The sequence below is a fragment of the Antennarius striatus genome, chromosome 13, assembly GCF_040054535.1.
Source record: "Antennarius striatus isolate MH-2024 chromosome 13, ASM4005453v1, whole genome shotgun sequence".
NCBI lineage: Eukaryota > Metazoa > Chordata > Actinopteri > Lophiiformes > Antennariidae > Antennarius > Antennarius striatus.
The window spans coordinates 2,146,264-2,170,941 of NC_090788.1; the positions used below are offsets into that span (position 1 = coordinate 2,146,264).

General features: G+C 42.3%; 1 protein-coding gene across 5 annotated transcripts in view; it reads left to right on the forward strand.

Moving 5' to 3' along the window:
* Positions 1-24,678, forward strand: part of camkk1a (calcium/calmodulin-dependent protein kinase kinase 1, alpha a) — a 41,005-nt gene that overhangs the window by 999 nt on the left and 15,328 nt on the right. For 4 of the 5 annotated variants that reach the window (XM_068332007.1, XM_068332005.1, XM_068332008.1 and 1 more), the window contains exons 2-6: positions 14,488-14,931; positions 19,275-19,322; positions 19,554-19,607; positions 22,741-22,792; positions 22,983-23,116. In XM_068332007.1, the coding sequence (XP_068188108.1) occupies positions 14,608-14,931; positions 19,275-19,322; positions 19,554-19,607; positions 22,741-22,792; positions 22,983-23,116 (612 nt within the window). In that variant the 5' untranslated portion in view covers positions 14,488-14,607. Of the gene's footprint in view, positions 1-10,241; positions 10,376-14,487; positions 14,932-19,274; positions 19,323-19,553; positions 19,608-22,740; positions 22,793-22,982; positions 23,117-24,678 lie in introns of those variants that run through there. The other variant, XM_068332006.1, reaches the window with a different exon arrangement.

The window sequence follows — 24,678 nt, forward strand, 5'->3', positions numbered from 1 at the left end:
TCATTGATTCCACATTGAAATCATTAATCAAAGGACAATTCTGAGGTGGATTTTCATCTTCTTCTTTTTTTTTTTTTTTACAGTTCTTAATATTATAATTTTAGAATAACTTGCGGTTGTCGTTGTTTGTTAAAAATAAAGTAACCCTTGAGGTTTACAGAGGGAATCATTGAAAACCTTGAGGATGATGGTAATGAAGATGGAGGAGACCTGGGCCCAGCCTCCGTGCTGACTCGGCTCCTTTTGCTCAGGAGCCTCCTCTAGAAGCCAAGACTGTGTCTGTTAGATCAGCCGATTGAGAAAGGGAGGGATGTGGGGGTGACAGAAGCATCCCGCATCTCTCAATTGTCCCCCGAATAGAGGTTTTGTTGGGAAGAGTTTATTCCGATGAGACGTCAGACTCTTCTGGATCTACGTTAGCTTTAGAGCGCTCCGATCAGGGCTGATCGGAGTTCCGTCTTCCTGTGTGAACAGTTATCTCTCCTGATAAGCAGTTAGCTACCTGGCTAGACTCTGCCACCACTGTGCGTGTGTGTCAATACAGGGTGTTGACTGGGAAAGACTGGATTTACATTTTGTTGGAGCTCAGCTTGACTCTCCTGCTCCACCCTGACCAGACAGACATTTCTACACCCATCTAGAGATTGTAGATCCCAATCCAATCCAGAACCGCAAGATTGGGTTTAAACTCCCTCAGCATAGAGGGTCATACCTCAGGTGTTCGTCAACACTTTAACATTTCAAAATATGTTCCATTTAATTCCCGTTTCTTTTGTCAATTTGATGTGAAGGGTTGATGGCGCGCTCTCTTTCTAGTTTGGCATGTGTTTTATCTACTGATGGGGCTTCCTGGAGAGCTTTCAGGTACATTATAATCAAGAAAGACAAAGTTAACATTAGTATAAGGTTGGGTTTGCCTGATATATATTGGAGACAACCTGTTTGCCGGGTGTAAATAAGCTTGGACAGCCTCGGGCCTCGCTTCCGTCCGCCTTTTACTGAATGTGCTGACGGCTGTAACCCCGTCAACGCGTCTTTACGTGGGCTTCAGTAATCATAGCAGAGCTCTGACCGGTCTGCTGCAAAAGAGGACACGTCAACAGCTCACAGCTCCTTCAGCCCCGGTGGGAAATCACTTGAGCAAGGTAGAGGAGAAGGAAATGTCTCTAAAGGGTGTGAATGTGTACAGTGGTGTACGTGTATATTAGGAGATTTAATTGTGTGAATCATTCTTTATCGTGTAAAGCAGAGGTGTGAAAGGATTAAGAACACAATTTCCAAGTAATGCTTTTCTTTGATATATTCCAACCTAAATAGTGGAATGTATTTTTAATAGGTGCTTCCCAGCCCTTCCAGAAAGCTTCAAGAGAATCCATCTAGTAGTTGTTGTTTTTTCTGCTAGCGACAGACAAATGTGATGTTAATGATTCGTGATAAAAAAAGAGAGGCAGAAATACTTTGCCTAAACACTTTCTCTCAGTCTTATCATGCGGTTGAACCAGTCTCCAATGTTTATACGCTCATCTCTGCGGAATCCATGGCGAAGGCCTCATTATTTGATGTCTGACAAGCTTTTCTGCAGCAGCTGTGAGAGAAGAGTAGCAGCTGTACCTGCTGTATGTTTCTCTTTGAAAGCTACCGCTGTAACGGCTGCATCCATCATCTTCTCTTCTCCACTGGAAGCTCTCACGGCGTGTTGAAGTATATTATTTTCAATTCTGGCTTGGATCCTACGTTTATAGTCTACGTGCAGTCGGTTTGGAATAAAACAAATCCCCTTGGCGATCCTGTTTAAGACACATCGGTGTTATCTCAGTTTGGCCTAGATGGCGTATGTTTAACGGGAGACCGATGGAATGAACACTTAAAGATTTAAAGACGAAGACATGACCAGGCGGCTGGATTACGATGTGACATTTTTCTTCCACGTTTATGTTTCCCTTTGGTTCTAACCCAAGGGTTCACCAAAGCTATAATCTATTTAAATAATCCATTCAAAGTTATAGCTCTCATGATTCTAATTAAATGTTACAGCTACACTGAGCTGCGAACATTTAGTGTGAAATGATGTAGCACTCGACTGCACCAGGGGGAAGCTGAGAAAACATCAGCGTTATGCAAATACAACGCGCTCTTCAGCACTGTGAGCGAAAACCAGACGAGAACCGGTGACTCCTATTTTCATCATATGTGCCCCTAAATGCTAATGTTTCCACTGGATTTCTCAATTGCTGTTGGATGGGTCGCTATGGCATCGCTATGGGGATGAATCCTTATGAGTTTGGTAGTCCCGTGTTGTTTCTTTGAGCGCCACAGAAAGTACAAGGTACAATAGGCACTGGATTTATCGGTAAAAAGTCTTCTATTCATCGAGGTGGAAATAAGCAATCAGGAGGTCAATCAGGAGTGAACTGGTTACTATTGTGGGGTTTTTTTTAGTGCCTGTTCTCCCCATGTTGGCTCCCTCCCGGCGCTCCGACCTCCTCCGACAGTCCAAAAACATGCAAGTCAGATGATTCGGTGACTAAAACGCTCAAGTGTGTGGACGCTTGTTTTGTCTCCGGTGATCACGATGACTGCTTTCGGAAAATGTATGAACAATTAAAACAGTTCTGTCTCTCAGCAGCCTCTGGTCTGTATTCATTGATTGCCGAGCAAACCTCAAGGAAAGGCCACACAGGCTCGTAGGTGTGTTATGAAACATGACTCAAGTATTTGCTTTGACTAAACGAACACAAACTAATTATTGAACAAGTACATCCTCACAGCAGCGTCTGCATATTCACAGCACAACCAGGACCTGTGGGGGGATTTCAGATGTTAGACTTATACTCTGAACTTCCCCTCTCATTAGCCCGAGTACCTCAGACGAGGTTTATTCTAATTCATTTCTAGCTGGTTAGGTTCATGTTAATATGTATTACTAGGTTAGAGTTAACACTGCCCCTTTGAAACATCTGAACCTATGTTCCCATCACTAGATAAATACTATTACAGATAAGAGCTCTTTAAAGTCGTAAGCGCCTCGTGTAAATATTATCATCAAGCATAAAACTGCAGATGTAATCCCTGGCGGCAGATAAAATTCTGCTGAAAGAAGATGGGAAGGTTAACCCCCTGATGATGTCATCATTCTTTAGCGATTACATTTCAGGAATAACCTCATCCGCTGTCAGTCTGAGATGCTCTTTCTTGGCGCGTCTCCAGAGCGCCGCTGTTGTTTTCAACGTGGCCGCTGAGGCGTAGAGGAATCACTTGATGGATGGGCGAGTTCACGTCTGTCTCTGTGTGTCTGTGCCTCTGCTATAAACTTTTCCCGGCGCACAGGCGTGGGGGGGGGGGTTTCCTCTGTGGAATCCTGCTGTGGCAGACGCCTTTTGGCTTAGACGTCCCATGTCTAGGTTAGCTTGTGATCTATGCTGGAAACAGCCCTCAATAATTACAAATTGTGAGCCTTTTGATTTCAAATGAATGCTCACACTTTTGTGAGCTGCCAAACCTGCGGTGACTACCTGATGCACACAGTCGTAATGAGATCTGTGTGAACAGATGGTGAGGGTTTTTTTCTTTGTTTGCATCCAACTGAACAGATGAATGGGTGGGCTTGGTTTGATTGTGCGTTTTTGTGCATTTATCTGCTTTCTTCTACTGATATATGTATACTAAACAAGCCGATTAGTTCTACATAGATGAAGATGTAGGCTCTGGCAGGTTGTCTTCCAGCGATTGTGTCGCTGGGAGAGGAATCGTGGCCCCACAGACATGGTTTAGTCGGTTCTGGCACCTGAAGAGAAGTAGCTCTGTGATCTCTGCTGACAGCGCCGACTTCTTCAGCGTCTCTGCACGATAAGCGTCACGATTCCTGCTCAGGTTTCCTACAAAAGACCGCTGGAGATATTCTTCTATGTGGATGATTCACATGATTCACAATCTGACCTTGGGCCAGCCGACACCTGCGCTCTCCTTTTTCAGAAAGCAAGCTATTTTCGTGAGCAAACCTCTTCCGGAGAATTGGCCAACCTTGGCTCTCCTCTCCTGGTGGGCTTGCATCTAAATTTCTCTTTGTAGCTCACACCAGGGTGGAGAATAAGAGTCTCGTCCTTGCTGCTGCTGTCATTATTGATGAAGGGAGAAAGAGGCTCACAGCTCAGAGGATTGAGACTCTGGAAGAATCTGGCTGTCATAGCATTGGAGTGGAAATCTATCTGGCACATTTGATAGGGATAAGACAAAGCTGCTAACATTAGAAGGTAACGGCTGCCAGTAAAAGCAAAAAATGCCAGCTGGTTAAATGAGAAAATGAATGTACTGAGTGTTCTGCACTGCAATGAAAATGGTTGCTTCATGCCCCCCTTTGGTGCAACAAAGACATAATTGAGGAATAACAGATTATTCTGATTTTAGGTTCGTGACTACAAAATGTTTCTTTCCGAGTCAAGATCACAGATCGACTATCCAGATAGGAAAATTCAAATTCATGACAGATAAAAATAGATTATTCTGTGTTGCAGTTTATTAATTAAAAAAAACCTTAATATTTGAAATTCTCATCTCTTAAAAATGATGACATTAGTTTTATGACGTTTGTCTCACAAAGCTCCCAGCAGTTTTTACAGATAACAGCTGGAATTACAGTTTTCAGAAACTATCCTCAAACTACTACAAGTTTTAAACACTTCATATAAATGTGAGCTTGAAGACAAAATACAAGGATTTAATCTTTGGCACTAGATGAAATTCTAGTGAAAGTCAAATTCACGGGAACCCAGTCTAACCCCTGATGATGTCATTCTTTCGTCATTGCATTCACGTCATACATTTAAGGCAAATGTATAGACTTTATATTCGATTTGTAGAAAGTAAACTCAAAGTGCATGTATAAAATGACAAATAATAAATTTAAAATGTCTTTATTGTCACAGCAGAGTCGTGTTAGACCTAGAAAAAAAACCCGTTTCTGCATCGAGCGGTGATGAAGGCTGGATTGAGGTCGATGCAGAGGTGTTGGAGTTTGTTTCAAGTCTATCATTCAAGCGTCTCGGAGGGTTTTAAACACATCATCTGTAAATAGTGCCTTAGGGAGGAACATTTTTAGGATGAGTCACTGAAGGAATGTTGGGATAAACATTTGCTGCTGCGATATTGTCTCGCACTCTGTGGAGCACAACCTCCAGTTTGGTTTTAGTTGAGGATTGTTTCTTCTATTTTTAAATAAACCACCAAAAGGACATTTTAGAAAATGTGTTCTGAAATGATAAGAGCTCAGAAAATTAACCCACCACTTTGATGCTCTGAACTCAGAGAGAGACAGATTAGCTGGAAGGAGGAAAGAGCGAGTCATCGTTTTCAGCGAGGATTCTCTGAATTAGAAGTAGCGTCGATGACATGACTAACATGAAGGATCAAACCGAAATCCGGAGCCGCTGTTACAAAACCTTAACTCGACAATTATGACACGAAGAAGTGTAGAAATTGGGTTCTTTTGATCCCCATCCAAAGGCTGAAAAAGTCATCTTGTTTCTCGCATTATTCTGGGATCTGGACCTTCGCATCACAATCATCTCACGCATCGTAAGGCCTCAGTCGGCTTTACGACCTAATCCTGGACCATCTGAGAAAAACAACTTCTGAACAGGAGGAAGAGTGGAGGAAACCTCAGGCAGAGCCAGAGGAAGGACTTCAGATTAGATCACCTATGTTACACAATACAGAGATTACAAAAGCAGCCTTTCTCCTACAAGGAGATAATAAGATACTGAACGGCTCAAAGGGCGTGTGTCGTACAACCTCTTCCCCCCCAAGGCAGGGACCCAGAGGAGGGCGGATCAGAAAGAAGATGAGATATGCATTCAGAATATATAAAAAACATTTCAATGATGAGCAAGGATGGGAAATCATTATGAAGGAGGGAAAATTTTCCTGGTGCAAAACTGACAGATGGTCACTTTCCGCTTCAGGACCAGTCCTGGCAGCCTGCCGGCTTCGTGACCATAGATTTCCAAACATGTCAAAGGGGGGGCCTCGTATCCCTTTGAGGGATTTAAAAGGGCACTGAGTAACACTCCCAGGGGAAAGGATACATGGCTTCTCGCTATTAGCAGCAGCAGTTTAATCCTCTTTAGGTTAAATCATCGCAGATTCAGGTGTGGAAGCCTGTTCCTGCCATTGAGAGCCTTTGAGCCGCTGTCGCTAGAAAAATTCTGCAATATAGCAACGAACTATTTTATTATTTATGGTAATTTAAATGTTTATGAACCTTCTCCATACTGATATTAAACCACCTTATATCTGTATTGCCTTTTCCCACACTCTTGAAGCCCTTTTGTATTAAAGAAAAGTGTTTCTTTAATACACAGAAGTGCGCTGCGTTCCATGAGTCTCGGAACGCAGCGCACTTCTGGATTCTGTCAGCCAATGGCATGCATGTATGGTATCACCTGACTACCTACTAAAAATCTGAGATTTAGTGAAGCCGTGAATCTTGAAGCGCAAATAAACGAGGGATTACTGTATCTCAAAATAATGAGACTTTCTCACGTTTGTTTACATCAATGGTGCATTTCGGTCAAGTTGGTCGACTTTGAGTTTCTTTGCTCGATCAAAGCTTTTATTCCTTCTAAAAATAGGTGAAGAGTTTGCAACAGATCAGGCTAACTGAGGGCAGAGGCATCACGGTGGCCAGGGTCGCTTGAACCTACTGGGAATGGGGGGTTAGGTTAGGGTTGGGGTGGCTGACTTGTCATCGGTCTCCTGTGCTCAACCGGTGGAGGTGATCTGATCCCAGGCTGGTCGTTTGTTCACCGGAGAGACTTCGTCAGGCAACGTTTCTGGGATTCCAGGAAGGTCAGCTGTGCTGGCCGCTGCAGAGCGAGCAGAGGGGGGAAAAAATGGACTCACCCATCTTGCCAGCACTTTTATATCCTGGGTAATCCTAGGCTTATTATTGCCTGAGGCAGCCATTCTCAGTGAGGGTGGCCCTGGATTTGGTTTGGGATTGTCCCAGAGTGTATTTCTGTCCAGTCGGATTGATTGTTGCTCATGGATCCTGTATTGGTTGTACCGCGGAGAGCAGAGCTGTCCGTTTCCTCCATCACATCCCACTGATAAGCTGTACAAGAATGTGTTTAAGGGGTTTACAGATACAGTCAGTTGCATCTTGCACTGATGCCTGTTAATCCTGTGGATTGAATTAAACAGTTCCAGGGATTAGTCCGTGGCAGGTGAACACAGAGGAAAGCATTTTCCACTGGAAAGTGCTGTAATTAAATTGTTTGGTACCACATGATCAAAGCACTAGTCTGTGGAGGTGGTTCTGTTGACACGTCAACTTCCTGTTCTGTTGGTTCTAATTGTCTTGACGTCTACAGAATGAAAATGGAGCCTGTTGTGTGAGCTGGGAACCCGGCTGTATTCAGCCCTGAGACAGTGGTTGTTGAGTTTCATATGTTCCCATTGTGTGTTTGTGCACATGCTGAACGGTTTTATTTCATTCATAAGACTCTATTGCTGATGATGAAGAAGACGTCTAATAATGGAGCCAAAAAAACACAAAAAACTAAATTATTGCAAATGACTTATAAATTATTTCAAAGAGCAACGTAAGTGTATTTTCACCACGCTTTTTCTGGAAACCTGTAATTAAATAAAATCTCATTTTTTTAATACGTTTTTCTTTGTCGTGCTTCAGCTTTAACTTAACTTTTAACTTTCTTTACCACTTTTATGCTGTACATGCAGAATTATTTTGACAAGCTGGTCCCAGCTGCTTTGCAACTTTTTCCTTTTCCGTCTTCACTTAAGAAAACCGTTCTTGTCCACCATTTTTTGCGAAAATGGTGACCCTTCAAAATAAAAGCAGGAGTTTTCGCAAACTGGAGGTGCTTTTTTTTTTGCTTTTATAGTCTGTGTATGGCTCTAACAGTTTATTTTTGCTCCTGCTCTGTCTAATACTGTATAAAAACCTCCACATAGGCACCGCGGGTAACTACTTGCTTTTGTCTGGATGAGGAACTTTGAGCCACTTTTAGTAGGATGTGCTGATTTTACACCAGTGCTTCACCAGTGTGTTCTGAGTATCTCTGCCTCTGATTGAGGAGGAATTAGGTTTGTTTCTACATCAGTTGCTGCTTTGCAGAAGAAGTTGTCCTTGACCTCAAATACTCTGATCAGTGTTTGTAGTTGGGGCAGAGATTTTCCCTCCATCAGAGCTGATATCTGATCACAACACTCCGTCACTAGACGCTCTTCCCCTCGGGAACGAGGCTCACTCAGGCCTGGCTCAGGTTTGGTGATTATACCGACTGTATGCTGTCATATGAGGGGGAAATGATAATCCAATCTCTTGCTCTGTGTGTGTGTGTGGGGGGGGGGGTGTAAATTAAATGTCTGCCTTAATCCTTAAAAACAAAATCCATTGTGCGTTTGTTGAGTGGGCAGGTACACGTCTGCAAAAGTCACGCAAGCTGTTCGCTCTGTCATCCACCAGCCAGTTACATCCCCACACACACACACACACACACACACACACACACACACACACACACACACACACACACACACACACACACACACACACACACACACACACACACTTTATCCCAGCAGGTTTCCATCTGTCCCCTCACATTTAGTTGTAGGAGAATTTTTTTTCAAGGACACTTTACATGGACATCAATCAAACCATGAACCCGTGCCTTTTGCTCTTTATGGACGTTCATCATGTTTAGTTTTTTTGTTTTTGTTTCCATGGTTACAAGTTAAGCTTAGGTTTATTCAGTGATTGGGATTCGTCTGAAGGGCCGTAACTGAAATCCTCTTTTCTTTTTTTTTCGGTCAACCTACGCACATCTTCGCAGGGCGATGCTCTTGGAAATTTGCGAGATTTTAAGCTTTTGTGAAAGTTTGAAAATCAAACATTTTCTCCAATATACAGCAAAACTGAGGATAATTGGGATTCAATGGGACAGTATATCACCACTGATTCCTTAACTCCTATCAAAGCCCACGATGGCACTGAAGGCTCTGCTGCACCAGCGTGAATGTCATTGTGTAGAACCTGACCTTGTCTTTATGATGCAGAAAGGATCACTGATGAAAGATTCAGCTCCTCCTGAAGACCTTTAATTTCTTTTGATTGGCTGACATTTAGTGAGTGGTCAGAGTTTGCCTGGTGGTTTCTTTCTTTCTATTCCACATTTCAAACACACACAGATGAGTGTCTCAAAACAGATGTAGAATTGACAAGTGCAGCACAATATAACCAAACAATCCTCCAGCATTATTTAGCATCTGTGTCAGAGTCTTTGTGTGTAAAGTAATTACTGCAGCAAAGGATGTCATCCGGCGTCAAATTAGGAAAGAACTCCATCAGCCGTGGGCAGAAACCAAATCTAACTGTTCTAAGATGTTTGTTTCTTTAATCATTTGATGAAATATCTTTAAGTAGTGAAAATCATGCATCATTTCGTGCCGATAAAACTCTGGACAGTCAACAACAAAATGATTCCAACTGTCGTTTCAAACTTGATTTCATTTCAGCTGTTAGTTAGTTGAATTAACGGTCATCAACAAATGCTTTGTCGTGTTCAGGCACAACTTTGTCCAACTAATGTTTGTCTTTTTTCACTCAAACTGACGTCAGTGAGGATGATACAAGACAAAATCCCAGCCTTTAAAGTTCAAAAATAGAGTAATTTTCTTATAATAATCAAGTAAAATATTGAAATAATCATGATATTGATTTAAAGTCATGTTTCCCAGCTTCATCCTCAACTGAGGTTTTGAGAAAACCTACCCCATACAGTGTTTTTAAAGCAAATATTTAATTGTCTCTCACTGGCAAAGCGCTCACCAACAATAGATCGACTCTTTTTTATTATTACATAATATTTCATGTAGAAGAGGAAAATAATAGAAATATTTCTAAGTTTAATCATCTATTATGTGTTTTAAAGCACACGCTCTATTGGTCCCTGGAGAAGCTTCTACAGGATTGGATGCTTTCCCAGATCAGTGATGGAGTTTAGAGCACAGAGGAAGCATTACGCTCTGGGGAGACGTTCGGGGAATGTGTCATGTCCAATCCCCACGAAGTTAGTTCTTACCAGACAGTTCCATAATTTAATCATTTTCATCATCATTTTCTTCATATTCCTGATTTTATTGCTGGATTTCACGGATTTACTTCCATGAGACTTTGGAAAACATCCTTTTGGATTCCTCTCAGGCGCCTGCCTGAGGATGTGTTCCCAGCATGTTTCTCAGCTGGCCTGGGAACGCCTCGGAATCCCCCCCCGGAAGAGCTAGAGGAGGTGTCTGGAGAGAGGGAAGTCTGGTCATCCCTGCACAGACTACTTTCCCCATCACCTAGCCCCGGGTGAGCGGTAGAAGATGGTTGATAACTCTCTGGGGTGTAGCTGCTGCGATAGCTGCCTCGTCACATGTTGCATTACCCCAAACGCTGGCTGCAAACAGAACCATACAAATAATCACCATTTATATAAAAACAAGATACAAAAGCAAGTATTTCATTAGAGAATCTATTGGGGATTTTTTATTTTTCTCGGTGAATATGTAGAAGGGTACCTGAATAACCACATTACAGTGGCTCATGTTATACACCTGCAAATAAAAAAGGCTGATTTGGTCATAGTCGATGAAATGCAAATGCTTTTCCAATCACATCCACACAATCAAATTTGATTGTCTTGAATCCCGTGGAGAAGGTCGTTCACCTCGCCTCAACGGTGCAATTTCATAGCTGATGAGTTTGGACCAGAAAGAAAAGGCTGGAAGAGAAATTTACTGTTTCCTGCCTTCAAAAGAGGAGAATGTTAACACTTTCCTTTGCTCTGTAATGCAGTTACAGGTAGCAGACAGTACAAATCAATGAAAGTGAGGGTTTTTTTGAGCTAAATTTGATCATCTGTTCTTTGCATTTTGTCAAGTATCACACCAATAGGTGTACACAAAAGCCATCAAAAGGCACAAGATCAATCTGAACAAAGCAAACACTCGATGAATGACTTTCTGTCGCTTCATTTTTCATTCATTTGTTCCGTTTGTCTCAAACTGCCTTTCCAGCAAATGAAAAATATAATTTTGATCTTGGCCTTGGTGTGTCTGTGTTTGCTGTCAGCACACAAAACAAAACGATGGCAGAAATGAACAGAGGCCAGGTTATAAGTGGAAGTGGTTTACTAATGGAGCCAAATGGATTCATTTGTTCCCTCCCACTCGTCAGCCCACTCTCTCCTCCCACTCTCACTGGCTCTACTGAAGCATCATCCCATCCAAGCCAGTCGAGAGATGGCAGCTACTGAAAAGACCGAGCTCAAGATTCACTTCAATTCCAAGTCCTCGTTTTGTTTCCCTAATGAAAGAAAAATGCAGCCAATTAAATCATCTTGAAATATTCAGACTGCTGCACCACAATTTGCTGGAATAATCAATCTACTTTACTGCTTACAATAACCGTGTGATTCAGAGCGCGCACCTCTATTCAGGTTTTTAAAATTTTAGTAATTAGAAATGGGATATCTAGCTATGTATTCCAAGGAGGTTACGCACTTTGTTTTGGGTTTTTTCCTCTCCAAAAACTCTGGTTGAATTAAAGTTATAATTAATTTAAAATAAAATAGGCTATTAGTCCCACCAGAGGAAATCCCAAAATATATAAATTTAAAAGCAACATGCAAAGAAAAGTTCTATATGGAGATTCTGTATTCAAAGGGTTTACGATGAATTACAGTTTCCACATTCACTGAATACAAAGCTATTTAAAATTTCATTTTTAATTTAAGATTAAAATCTGATTAATATAGTGTAAAGATCTCAGCTGATTTTGATACCAAGGAAAAAGGAAGTCCCAAAATGAGATCTCAAGGGGATAGAAGTCCAAATGTTTTCCCCCTGCCAAAGGGGGCATGTAGGGTCACCCATCCATCAGATGTACGGTCCGTCCATCCCACACCTCCATTGTATGAGCTGCTTATTCCTCTTACAAATCTGGGTCTCTGCAGCCCATCTCCACGGGGAACAACCCTGCCTTCAACCTTGAACTGCTTGATCAGACGTCAAAACCTTTTTCTTGCAGACATCATTCCTACAATGGACCTGTCACTTTGATCCAGAGTCTTTTCGATTATTCAGTAGCAGCGTCCTTCCCATGTCGACCCCCATCTCCAAGGATGAGGTAGCTTTGAGAAAATACTTGTGTTGCTGAAGGTATTTCTACCTTCTTGAAGAGCATTTTCTTTGTAATTTATATTTCAAAGCTGGTGCCACCTGGATTAAAGATATTTAATCCAAGGATGGATACCTCTTTTAAGTTTTCCCACTGGTGGAAATAGTAAAAGCTGAGATATTTAATATGCCTTAAGATTTATAAATACAGAGTGCTCTTGTTCCTTGCAGTTAGTGCATTCCAGGAAAGTATTTTAAATATCAGGCTATGAAGGTAAGCATTAATAAACATCTGTAATGAAAAGATGTGGTGACTGCTTCTGTAATAACTGTAAAGCCCACGGCTTCTCCTCCACTTTCCACCTCAGCCAGGATTTCGTTCACATACACACTAAATGGTACAGCAGCTGAGATCGACCCATTTCAGGAGGCAGTTAATTAAAAGAAAAAACAAATATATTAGAAATAAGTGACAGCTCCTTGTTGTTTCCCGACAATGCTGAAAATTAGATGGTTTTTTTTCCTACACTGAAAATTTACATAGATAGAATAACAGTCTTTTAAAATATGCAAATGCAGGGTGAACAGTAATGGCTTTGTGTGTGTGTCTGTGTGTGTGTTTGTGTGTCCTTGCCTCACAAGAAGATATTCTATTAGTATGAATGGAGAATTCATGGAACAGAACACCCGCATGTAAGGTCAGCATTTATTATTAGTATTAATATTACACGTCACGTGACTGAGCTGCTGTTCATTTCCTGAAAATGAGTGTCCTCAGTGTCCATGTCGTTGTTTATGTACAACAATCTCATAGGTTGGCTTTGTAAGATAGTCGTATGCCTCTGTGAATTTGAAAGGCATGATGGGTAAACAGAAGGACTCAGACTGAGGTTTGCACTCTGCTGAAGTTGTGACGTGATAATGGTACTGGGGGAGAGCTTGAAGACTCTTTCCTTGTCATCCAAGAGGCTTCTTCAGTTCTTCGCTCAACCCAGTGGGAGCTGTTGAAGCCCAGACGTGTAGGTTTCTTCCATCGGAGGCTGGAGTCACCTGAAAGTTGAAAGTCTGGAAGGGATTCCATCTGATTGGCTGTGGAGATACTTCATTATCTGAACCATGATTGTGCAAGCGTGTGAATGCCTGACCCAGCTGGACCAAGTGGAACATTGTGTTATTTTTTGATTAGGAGTTCCACCTTTCTGACACACTTCAGGAATAGCCTAGCGTGACCCATTTACTCTCGGCTAATACCCATAGATCCATTTTTTCCCCTATCTCGTCACATTGCATCGAGACCCTTGCGGGGTCCTGCGGGAACAGATTAAGCTCCAGATTATTCCCCATGATTCCTTCGGTTATAAAGATGGATACCGTTTGAGGAGGAGGGATTTACGTGGCCCTTTCTTCATACAGCTTTGCATATCTGTGTTCTTGCATCAAAAAAATAAAACCTTTACCTGATGTGTAAGAAAACTGAACCCCCTGTGCGGTAATCTGCTGCTTACTTGATTTTAATTATAGATGAAAGGGAAAAAACACAGCAAACATCCCATTCAGTTTCCATGTATATACACAAACTTCACGTACACAGTGACATCAGCCATTCTTTAATGTCTGTTGTGTTCCGCATCAGGACACTCGTAAGCGTTTTACGAGGGTCGAGGGAGCCATGACGGAAAGCGTTGTGCAAAATTAGTTTTGCAGTGTGTGTTGGGTTTTATCAGGGGCATATTTATTTCTATTTATGAGCTTATAGATAATGTGACCCAAGCCACCCACACAACGAGAGATCACATCTGATTGGTTTGTTGAAATTTCTCCCTGTGATGAAAGGGCTTGAACATCAATCAAAAATTTTAATTCTTTTTTCGGAAGTGGTTTCGTTTTGACAAAAAAAAACATCATTATTTGGATCTATATATTTGCTTTCCGCATTTTATATAGTATGCAAGAAAAAAACAGCGTTGTTGCTTTGATCGAGAATGAAATGAGGCAATTAAAGCTACTGAGCTAAAACAATCAAATAAACTCAAGAAAATTGGACTAGGAAGAAACAGCAAAGCAATGCAATTTTTGGGAAACCAACAGAAACCTCCGCCAGCTGTGTGAGGATACAGTGGGAACGCCGCCATCAGATGGTTCCCTGTGAAATCACAGCCGTAGGCACGTTTTCTGGTAGAACGATCCTGCGCCTGTTCAGTCCAACCATTTGAAACCAATATTGACTGCAGAAAGTGATTGACTTGGATCCATATATGGATAGATTTCCATTGGCTGAGCTCAGAGTCTCTCTCTCCGTTGCAGCTCTGGTGACTCCCTGAAGTTTCCAGTCTCATCCTGGCCAGGTCACGTTGATGCTTCTGGACACTCTCCAGTACCCACCCTGCCACCATCTCCTACGCCGCTTTAACTTGCCCATCTGCCATGGCTATGAGCAGTGACCATGGCTGTGAGAAGCTGGACCCTGACGCCGACAGCAATCTCGCGGACGCGATGGCTGCCATGACAACGAAAGACTCCGACAGGTCGGCTGCCAACGGCGTGAGGAACGGCAGCACCCAGAAGGACGGCGCTCAAGCCAAGAGGACTCATCAGTTGCGACCTAACCTGTCCGGGAGGAAGTTGTCTCTCCAGGAGAGAGGTACTTACCTGTCGTCGGGGGCCGGGAGAGGCTACACACACGTCTCCCCCCGTGTGGCTCGCAGGCCCACCGTGGAGTCGAAACGCGTGTCCATATCGGACTCGCAGGTGAGGAAGCCATCTTTATTCATTCTAATCAATAATCACTGATAATGGAAAAGGCTATAAAGCCTCGTGGAATTATTAACTTTGCATTGGTATCACTACATTGAGATCAATAAAAGTATTGAAGCCAAATCCTGGCTAATGCTCTTCAAGTATTAAATATGTCTTGGAAACCAAAGAGGTGCAGAAAAATAAAATGAAATATTTTGAATGAATCAATAAATGGATAGAAAGAAACCACGCTGTGCTTTTAAGAGCACTGGTCGTATCTAGATTCAAGCATCGTTTTGCTCAGTGCCTCTCAAAAGAAGAGGAGCAGAAAGCCAACAGTCAATGCAGAAGCATGTGAAGCACGCGCTAGCCTCCCATTAGCACCATAATGGAAACATGCTCTGTTTACACTGTGTTAATGCACTACTAAGAAATATTCACCCTGCTGATTGCCATTCTGGTTTCATTATGCTCATGAAATATGCATGTTTGATGCCTTCATATAATAACTGTCACAAGCTAAAGGAAACGACTGTTTGCATTAAGCAAAACTTATCAACAATGGGAAGTCATTGATGGGTTTAAAAAAAAAGATTCCTGCAAAGGAACACGAAGGATAAAATAAGCATTGCAGATATATCAGAAGTCAAGTCCTATTATTTAGTTAGATAATAATGAGTATTATTATTTGCATACATAACAAATGCATGCCTGTACATACTTGTGCTAGCTCGGGGAGGGGGAAGGGATTCGTCAGGCCATGGGCGACTCCCTGATTCACATTTTTTTCCGACTTTTTCAGCTTGAACATTAAATATTCATTACATTTGCCAGCATGTGGAACCCCTCTGAATTCAACAGACTGCCAGACTTGTCATTTTTATCCTCCCTGATCTGAAATGGAGCAGTAGCTCTTGCACTGAAACAGAAAAAAGGGCACAATTTCCTTGTTTCCTTACTCTTGGTGGATCGACAGTACGACACGGCAGAGACAGAAGCATTTCTTGCTTGTACAAACATTTGACTGACATTTTAAGATTCTTCACGGAAACCCTTTCCTCAAAAGGTTTGCAGTTGTCTTTTCAATCCATTTTCTACAGATAATACGTACAGTATTATTCCATAATAACGGAATGTTCTCTCTTTGGAAGCAATTTTCCCAGCTTGAGACACTATTTCATGTTCTTCTTTATTGGTTAAAGTTCAGAATGAGATTTGAAGTTAAACAAGAAAACCTTTATCTACCGATGAACTAAAATCTGAAACTTTTAATGAGAAGAAAAATATTCCACGATATAACAGATTAAATGACAAGTGCACTTTAGTCAAACAGTCTTTACATGCTCTGATTGACACAGTTAAATTATATTATTATTGGCTGCTCTTAATCCTCCTTTATTTCCATCTGTCGCCTCTACTCTGTCTGCAAAGGGATCCCATCTAAAATCAATTCCAGGGGAAGTAATGGAGTAAAATCCATACCCATTTTTCTGTGCAAAAATGAATTCCAATGTTGAGCCAAAGCTAAAATGAGACTTCCCTCGGCAGGAGTAAATCAAATAAGATCCCTCTTGGGGTATTTGGGAATCTCGTTATGCCTGCACACTGGCGACGACCATATCCTGAGGTAATGTAGTCGTCAGCAAATGTTGACATCACACCTTGTGGAATCGCAGAAAGCATTTCGAGAATGGTCCTTACGTCTTCGTCTGACTGAACGTCAGGAGATGCTGGAGTCAGGAAATCCAACCTGGCAACCTACAGAACGCTAATCAGCTTAAAGGAAACAAATAAATCAATGTTCCCCCCATCATCCATCAATGCTGGACTCATGTTTTCTCAGGAGAACATTGGATTGTAGAGAGACTATCAATTTACCAAATAGATCGCTGAGTCATCTTCTCTTGAATTTCTAGTCAAAGCCACTTTGTATTCAGGGCAACGTCTTTGCTTCTACACCACAAGATGATTGAAATTTATTACTAAACCCATCAGTTACTCATCTTGATCACCATGGTGATGTTGACGGTTACTAATCGTTGCGCTCGGAGACTATTTTGCTTTCAAGAGTCTTTTTTGTAAAAGTCTCGTCCAGTGTTATGTCTGTCTGACGAGATATTAAATTTAGTAGCAGCGGGCATTTAAGGTGAATAACTTCATCTTTACCCCCTGGTCTCGATGAGTGTAGCTTCTTCCGGACCTCTTTACATTGACATCATAACAGTAAATGTGTAGTTTTAGATCATGAACGAGGACAGCAGCGAAAACACCTATTTCACTTCTTCAAAAGAATGAAAGTAAGGCAGCTTTCTTTATTTTGATTCTGGTCTTTTGTGCTGCTAGTTAATTCTTTATATTAGTTATACTTGCACAAGACTCAATGACACCCATCCTCTGAAATTCTATGGTAAAAGAATTGGACTCCGTAGACAGACTTTGATTCTTCATATCAGCAAGGTAGCGGTGTCAGACTCGGATTCTCTGTCCCTCCCTCCGGCCACTTTCTTGCATTCATTCAAATCCCACCTGGGCATTCCCTTCTTTCACCATCACCTTCCTGTCACACCCAGTAACACAGTTACCTTCACGCATCCTCCTGATTAGCATTTATTTTATGCTTATCCTCCTCCCACCCTCCAGAGAGCCTCTGGTAGTCTGGTCATCCCCCTTACCCAACCCCCAGAGCTGCTCTGCCTCCATCCGTTATACAGGCTGACGCCGAGCAGCAGACTGTCTGTAAGTCCCGTCAGTGGTACCGAGTGTCACGACTCCTAACAGGAAAAGTCCACTGACACAATCAGACGATTGCTGATGCAAGTCAATGGAAGTAACTCTCCATTTCAGATGTAACTCGTGCTACAGCAGCGTCTTTGTAGGACCTTACTTAGTTTTAAAGCAACTAATTGTCCTGTTGCCCATAGCTGGTGGTCGTTGACCAGTTCAGAGTTGGGCAACTTTACCCCAACGACTCCGAATTTGTCTGACGCAATTCCTCTGTTATTGCCCATTATTCGTCACCAGAGATTTATATGTCGTGCGCTGGTATTAATGAGTTGTTGATTAATGGATAGAGAGCGAGATGCTGAGACCTGGCATTTCACTGCTAATGTAAAACATCTATTGTGACAGGACGACTGAGAGATTTATTGTGAGCAAGCGAAGCGTTTCAGTTTAATTCACGCGTGTGTGAATGTTCATGCGTGGCCTTCTGCGGGGCCCTCTTCATCCATTAGTCCTGACAGAGCATTAACTGCAGTGCAGCTGCCACTGAGCATGTGCCGGCCAAACTGTGAACCCAGTGGAAGTCCTCTCAGACGATCCCTCCTACTGCTCTTTTCTTCACATTCTCCTCCTTTTGCCTTTCCCCTTTATCCTTCACCGTCCTATTTTCTTCAGTGCCTTTATCTCCCGTCAGCTAATCAAAGCAATCCCTGTCCTCAGTTCCACCGCTTGCACTGAAATGCCATTCTCTATTTTCATCTTTTTGTCTTTCACCTTTTTTGCGGTAATCCCTGGCCATAGTACCCACTGCCATCACATCTTTCGGTGCATAACCTTCCAATGCACAACCCTCACTTCTCTTAAAAGCAATGTTCCAAGTGAACTACACAGCCAGCGTGTTACGTAACCCTCCACATAGTGTCGTATTTTTTAAAATACCTATCCCGCTGGCGTGTCCTGCTCTGCTAGGATTTGGTGCAGTACTCTCTGTAGTACTCTCCATGTTCTCCCACCTTTCCTCGTCCTGTTCTAGTATCAAGCCGTAGGCATTTGGCTACCCAGACACACTAACCAGCCCTCCCCATCCCTGTCCCACCCCCCACCCCCATCCAAACCTCTCTCCTCTACTGTAATGAGAGAACTGCATTCAATCAATTTTCTCCACAGCTCCATCTCCTGCTTTTTCAAACTTGTCCCTACTCACTTTCTGTGTTTCAACCCCGCACACACACACACACACACACACACACACACAAACACACACACTCCCCCAGCCTATCCCCATGACCCCCCCACCCCTACACACACACACACACACACACACACACACACACCTTCCCTGTCCTGCTGTGGTCTGCTCTCTTCTGCCCTGCCCCTGGCTGACTCAGTGATGTAGAGGCGGTTGCTATGGAACTGCAAATCAGCCATTTAAGCAGTGGCACTCTAATGGGTTTGCAGACAGTACACAGAAAGTAGACATTGCATCATTTTTCAATACACACACACACACACACACACACACACACACACACACTTATGGACTCGCACCTAAGAAGATCCCACTTCTGTTGACGAAACAAATAAACTAATGCCTCACATTTTTACCTTTTGTACCCCCCCTCCCACCCCAACAGGACTGCATCCAGTTGAACCAGTATAAGTTAAAGAGTGAGATCGGAAAGGTGAGTTTGTTGGTCTTTTTATTCCTTTAATGGTCCAACCATCAGGTAAATTAGCCCGTAGAAGACGATTAAGGCTCTTTGCTTTCAGAGCAGTCTGCGGGTATATCGTTGGCTTTAAAGTGTTCCTGATTAGTTTTGTGGTTCAAACACTGGGCCTAGCATTGGCCAATGTGTTCCTTTGAATATTTGTGCTAACATATAAAAACCATCCTCTTTGCTGTTGCGTTGCAGGGCTCCTACGGTGTTGTCAAACTCGCCTACAATGAGGACGACGACAAACATTATGTAAGTCAATGACATCTCAGATTTCACTGCATGCAGTCTCTCCACCACACTGCACTTATCTGCGAGTTCCCTGCCCCCAAATTGCCTCGTTTGCCTCGGTAGAAATCACATGCCGTCCAGGGTTTAGGAAGGAAACGTCTGGAGCACTGATCTGTGGTGATTTTGTGCAGGTGACTCAATCGTGATGAAGCTCCTCAAAACTTGGCTCATTCAAATTTGAGCCATATTACATTTTAGCATAACTAAGCCGTCATGTACACTGACATCAATGAAAGTGTGTGTCATTTGGACTTAAGCTGCCAGCGCTGGATGGATTAGAGATGTGCTTGGAGCAAAGATATTAAAACAGAGAAGCTTGTAAATGGGCTGATGTAGGGAACAATCATCAGCAACAGGGGGTTATGTGAAGACTCAGGCCAGATGGATGAAATATCAGAGCAGCAGAATGTATAGAGAAGCGTCCCCTCAGGAGTGGAATAATGACATCCGGTGTAATATAATGTCAACCTACAGAGTTACCCAGACATATAGTCTCCCAGAAAGAACATCTGTACACTACAAGATGGTAATTACATTTCATAAGGAGCGTAATGGCATTTGTTACCAACATATGAAGGAATTATCTGTAATCAAACGGTAAAAATTAATAGCAGATTGTTAACCTCAGCGAAATAATTGCCTGTTTGAGGCTTCGAGCATCTTTTCATCAACATCATCAGAAAGAACATGAAAATAATTGGACTGGGCCGAGATTCTCTAAAGTAGCATCTACAGCAGAAGGAACTACAAATAGCCTTGGACATAACACACACACACACACACACACACACACACACACACACAAACGTTCACACACAATCAATGCATCGCCTCAACCTCTGGGCGTAGATACGGGTCCCAGTGGACACCCGACAGGTCAAGCTTTGTGTCTGCTTCCTGCAGACTCAGTCGTGTCTCGACTAGCTTGTATGCGTGAGCGTTTTTTTTGTTTTTTTTTGCGACGTGTTTCAGCGCCGTACCGGTGGACATTTCAGGTGGTTTGAAGCCGATCACACAATCAGAATATCAAAATGGACTCTCTCTCTCTCTAAGCATGTGACTCATTTCTCTCTCCTGTTTCTGATCCGGCGAGGAGATTAAAAAAAAAATCTCAGCAGATGAAAAACATCAGATGGACCGACGTGGACGTTTAACCTCCTAAAAATAATGCGGTGAACAACCATAAATACCACGTTTCAATCATATCTCCCCTGCGTTTGGAATATAATCGCTGCTTGGTTAATTACATCAGATTGTTGCCTGTTTGTCCTGTTTTTAATTTAACCGACTGGAGGTTTGGAGAAATGTTTCAGGTGGGTGGAACCACATGTCTCCTATCGCTTTTGGGTTGTTGTTTTTTTTTTATTTTTTCTGAAGATTTCATTAAATTGAGCTTTGGAGGAAAACCTGGATAAAATCCTCGGCTTTGTGCACCCGTCGCCCAAACCGACCCTTTCCACACGACGAGCGCCCAGAAGATCAGACCGGCGCTTCTCACAGTCAGCAAAATTGTTGCCTTCAAAAATGAGAGAAGAATCAGGCGTTATAAACACACAGATATTATTTCCATGTGAGCCTCAGAGCGTTTCTCTGAATATTCTTTGAAATCCGATGCAACGTACATTATGGAGGGATGAGATTTTAAACTACTCAGGGAAACAATTGAATCAAAAACCAAGAGGTTTTCTCCTGTGTGGTTTCGCGTTTCGCCTGTGATAGTTTTCACGAAAATGTGGTGAATAATTTTCTTCACTTACAGAAAAACAAACTTTTCCGTTGATTAAGCCGTCGGTGAGTTAAAATCCACCAGACATCCACCATTCAGATCTTTTACACAAGCTTTCCTCAACTTACCTTTAAAAGAAGCGATTAAATTAAAGCGCACATATTAGCAGAGCTACAGGAGTGTGCAATACTTTTTAATGTTGAGGTCCTTTAAGTCTCATAGAATTCTGGACACACCTTAACCCAGTGCAGACACACACACACACATATATAGAAACACACACACACTCAGCGAGGTGCAGCACGGATGTCTTGCTGTCTTGTTTGTCTGCAGAAAAAGGGTGTCGACCCCCACCTGTCAAAGTATTGTCGTTGCTGTCAGACCAACGAGCGTTCTCGCTTCAGGGTGATGTGGGTAAGATGGGTGGGTAAGACCGCAGAGGCAACAACAGGGAGACGTGAGATTGCAAATTAAATGGGGAAAATATTTCAGTTAAATCTGGTTTTTACTTTCTGGCCCTAAATGTGAAAAAAAAAAAAAAAAACTGAAACTTTTTTGGGGAAAGCAAAATATAATCACTCCAAATTTCCTCTTGAGATAAACACAGTTACTGTGATTAAATCCACCACCTACACAGTCAGCACGGAGGAGCTGTTTACTGGAGATCCACCATCCAACCCAGACTGTAACCATCTATGATCCGCGCATGAATAACTCCATTCAGGCAGTCGTCGTTTGGCCACATGAACGTTGGAGGCTGCGATATTTCCTGAATGTTCTTTGCTAGCCTCACAAAACACACACACACACACACACACACACACACACGGTTAGTACTGCATGATAACTCACAAAGGATGCACAAAGGATCTGTTCTTTCTCTCCAAACCTGGTTTTATGCTCACTCACAGTCATGGCCACACACTTTTTAAAAGACGAGACAGAGCGAAGTGTTTTTGTAGGTGGTTTTTGGGTTGTTGTTTTTTTTAGCAGTAGAAATTGTTCCACCTTTGCATGAATTCTTGAAGAGTGGAATCACATTGACATTCTGGAGGCATAGCAGCCGTAATATTTCTGAGATCTAGTGAATGTTATTTACTTCGTCTCTTCACCCTTTTGCACAAACGGTTCCTTGTAATGAGACATTGAGCGTCCAGGTCTGCTGACCTTTTTAGAGAGGATAATAACACGGGTAACACGTCCGTTCACATGAAAACATCTTTTCTTTAATGAGGACACTTTGGGACGCGGCTTCAATCAGCGAGGCTATATCTCTGTAATCTTGTGTCACTTGTTTTACATCTAAATAAGTAAAATTAAGGTAAGTAAAGGTTTATATAATTCTTCTTTTTTTTTTTTTTTTGCAAGGCCATGAAGGTGCTGTCCAAGAAGAAATTAATGAAGCAGTGTGGTTTTCCACGTGAGTAAAATCTTAAAATCATTAATGAAAGTCTAAACTAGTAACTAGTCCAAAAATAACATCCTCTTATTTTGTAAAGTAATAAACAGGAGAGGTTAAATCCTCTGAGGTGGCTTTCAGATGTGTGAAAAATGTGTAAGATTTATCAGAAAATGAAGGTAACATGAATAATCTGATGTGTTGCCTGCAGGTCGTCCACCCCCAAGAGGACCCAAGGCAGCCCAAGGGGAGCAACCCAAAATCTTAGGACCCCTGGAGAGGGTCTACCAGGAGATAGCGATCCTAAAAAAACTGGACCACATCAACATAGTCAAGCTGGTGGAGGTGAGAGCATCTCGTCCTTCAAGCTATGAGTAAATGCCGTGTTTGCATTTAAAAAATAATGAATGCGTCAGCCCAGTGTGGACTGGACCCGCTGACGTCTGAAGGCGCTGAACATTAAAGATGGGATTCCTGCTGAAGAACGTCTTTGAAATGGCGAACACTGCAGGGGGACTTTGAAGACGCTCCTCCTCCGCTGCGCTCGCAGTCACGTGAAAATCATTTCACGCCTCATTGACGCACGGATAGCTATGAAATTGTCCCGTTGGGATCAATCCTGCAGAATTTACCCCCCCCCCCCTCTCTATTTGGATCTTCCTGTTGTGAAGATATTTGTCCAAAATTACAATCAGTCTCAGGTGTCTAATTTAAAACTCATTTTAAAACTAAAAACTAAAACTGCCACTAATTTCCCTGCGGGGATTATAATCAGTACATAAAATTAATGAAAAAATTAATTTGAGAATGTTAGCATTTGATATTAGCCTTTAGCGTAACACATTTTTTGCCGCTTATATCCAATAGCGCAGCTGTAAAGTAGTCCTGTTGTATGAATTTGCACACTTCATCGCTACTGAAACATGTTTGACACATCGGAACGGGTCTGTTTTTAAAATGATTCTCTGATAATAGCACGACGGCTTTAAACCCCATTGTGGTCAGGATTAATCCTGATCCTCGGATAACCTCTCTCGCTGTGTGCCATGACTCATGCTTTGTTTTTATACCAGTTTATATCCAAATAAAAATGAGGGTAGAAACCGGCGCAGACAGGAAAACAACAGGAAACAACCCTCCGTCATATATATATATATATATGTATGTATGTATATATATATGTATATATGTATATACATATATGTATATATATACATATATATACACACTTTTGCTGATGAAAATTGAAAAGGTTTATGAGATATATTCTGGCAAAACAAAACTAGATTGGAAACCAACACTCAAAGTGAGATACTGTGTATGAAAAATGAGCGATTCCATTTTTGAAGACATGACTCAAAGTGGCCTGCTGTTCCCTGGCAATATTAATAGTCTTCTTTCAATATTAGCCTGATGGGGGGGGGGGGGGGGGCAGCACCTCTGTGGTCAAGAGTCGGTCTGTAGAAAGCTGTCTGGCTTGCTCGGGTGTACAGTGTGCCAGATCAGAGTGTTTTTTTAAGTAAAAGCCAAGTACTTTTGCTCATCTGTTCAATCCAGCCGCGAAAAACACGATCCTCCCGATCATCCCTTCTTTCTCCACTCTCACCTTCTTCGTGGGCACACATTTTGGCGATAAGATCTGCTTTCTTGTCCTCTACCTCTCTCCTGTCCGACTATTTAAATCCATCTCTGCTTGAGGATCACATTTTTAGGGGCTTTTCAAGCCATTCCGGTGAGATTGGAGACTTTTTTCCCCCTCGATCAAAACTCGAAATCCGACTCGGAGCGGAACAGATTACAGCTAACGAAAGCGATGTGGTCGTTTGTCGCAGATGGTTGGAAAGAAGCCGCACTTCAGAATCCCAGACTCATTTCTCCATACGCCGCGATACACTTAATGCATCGTC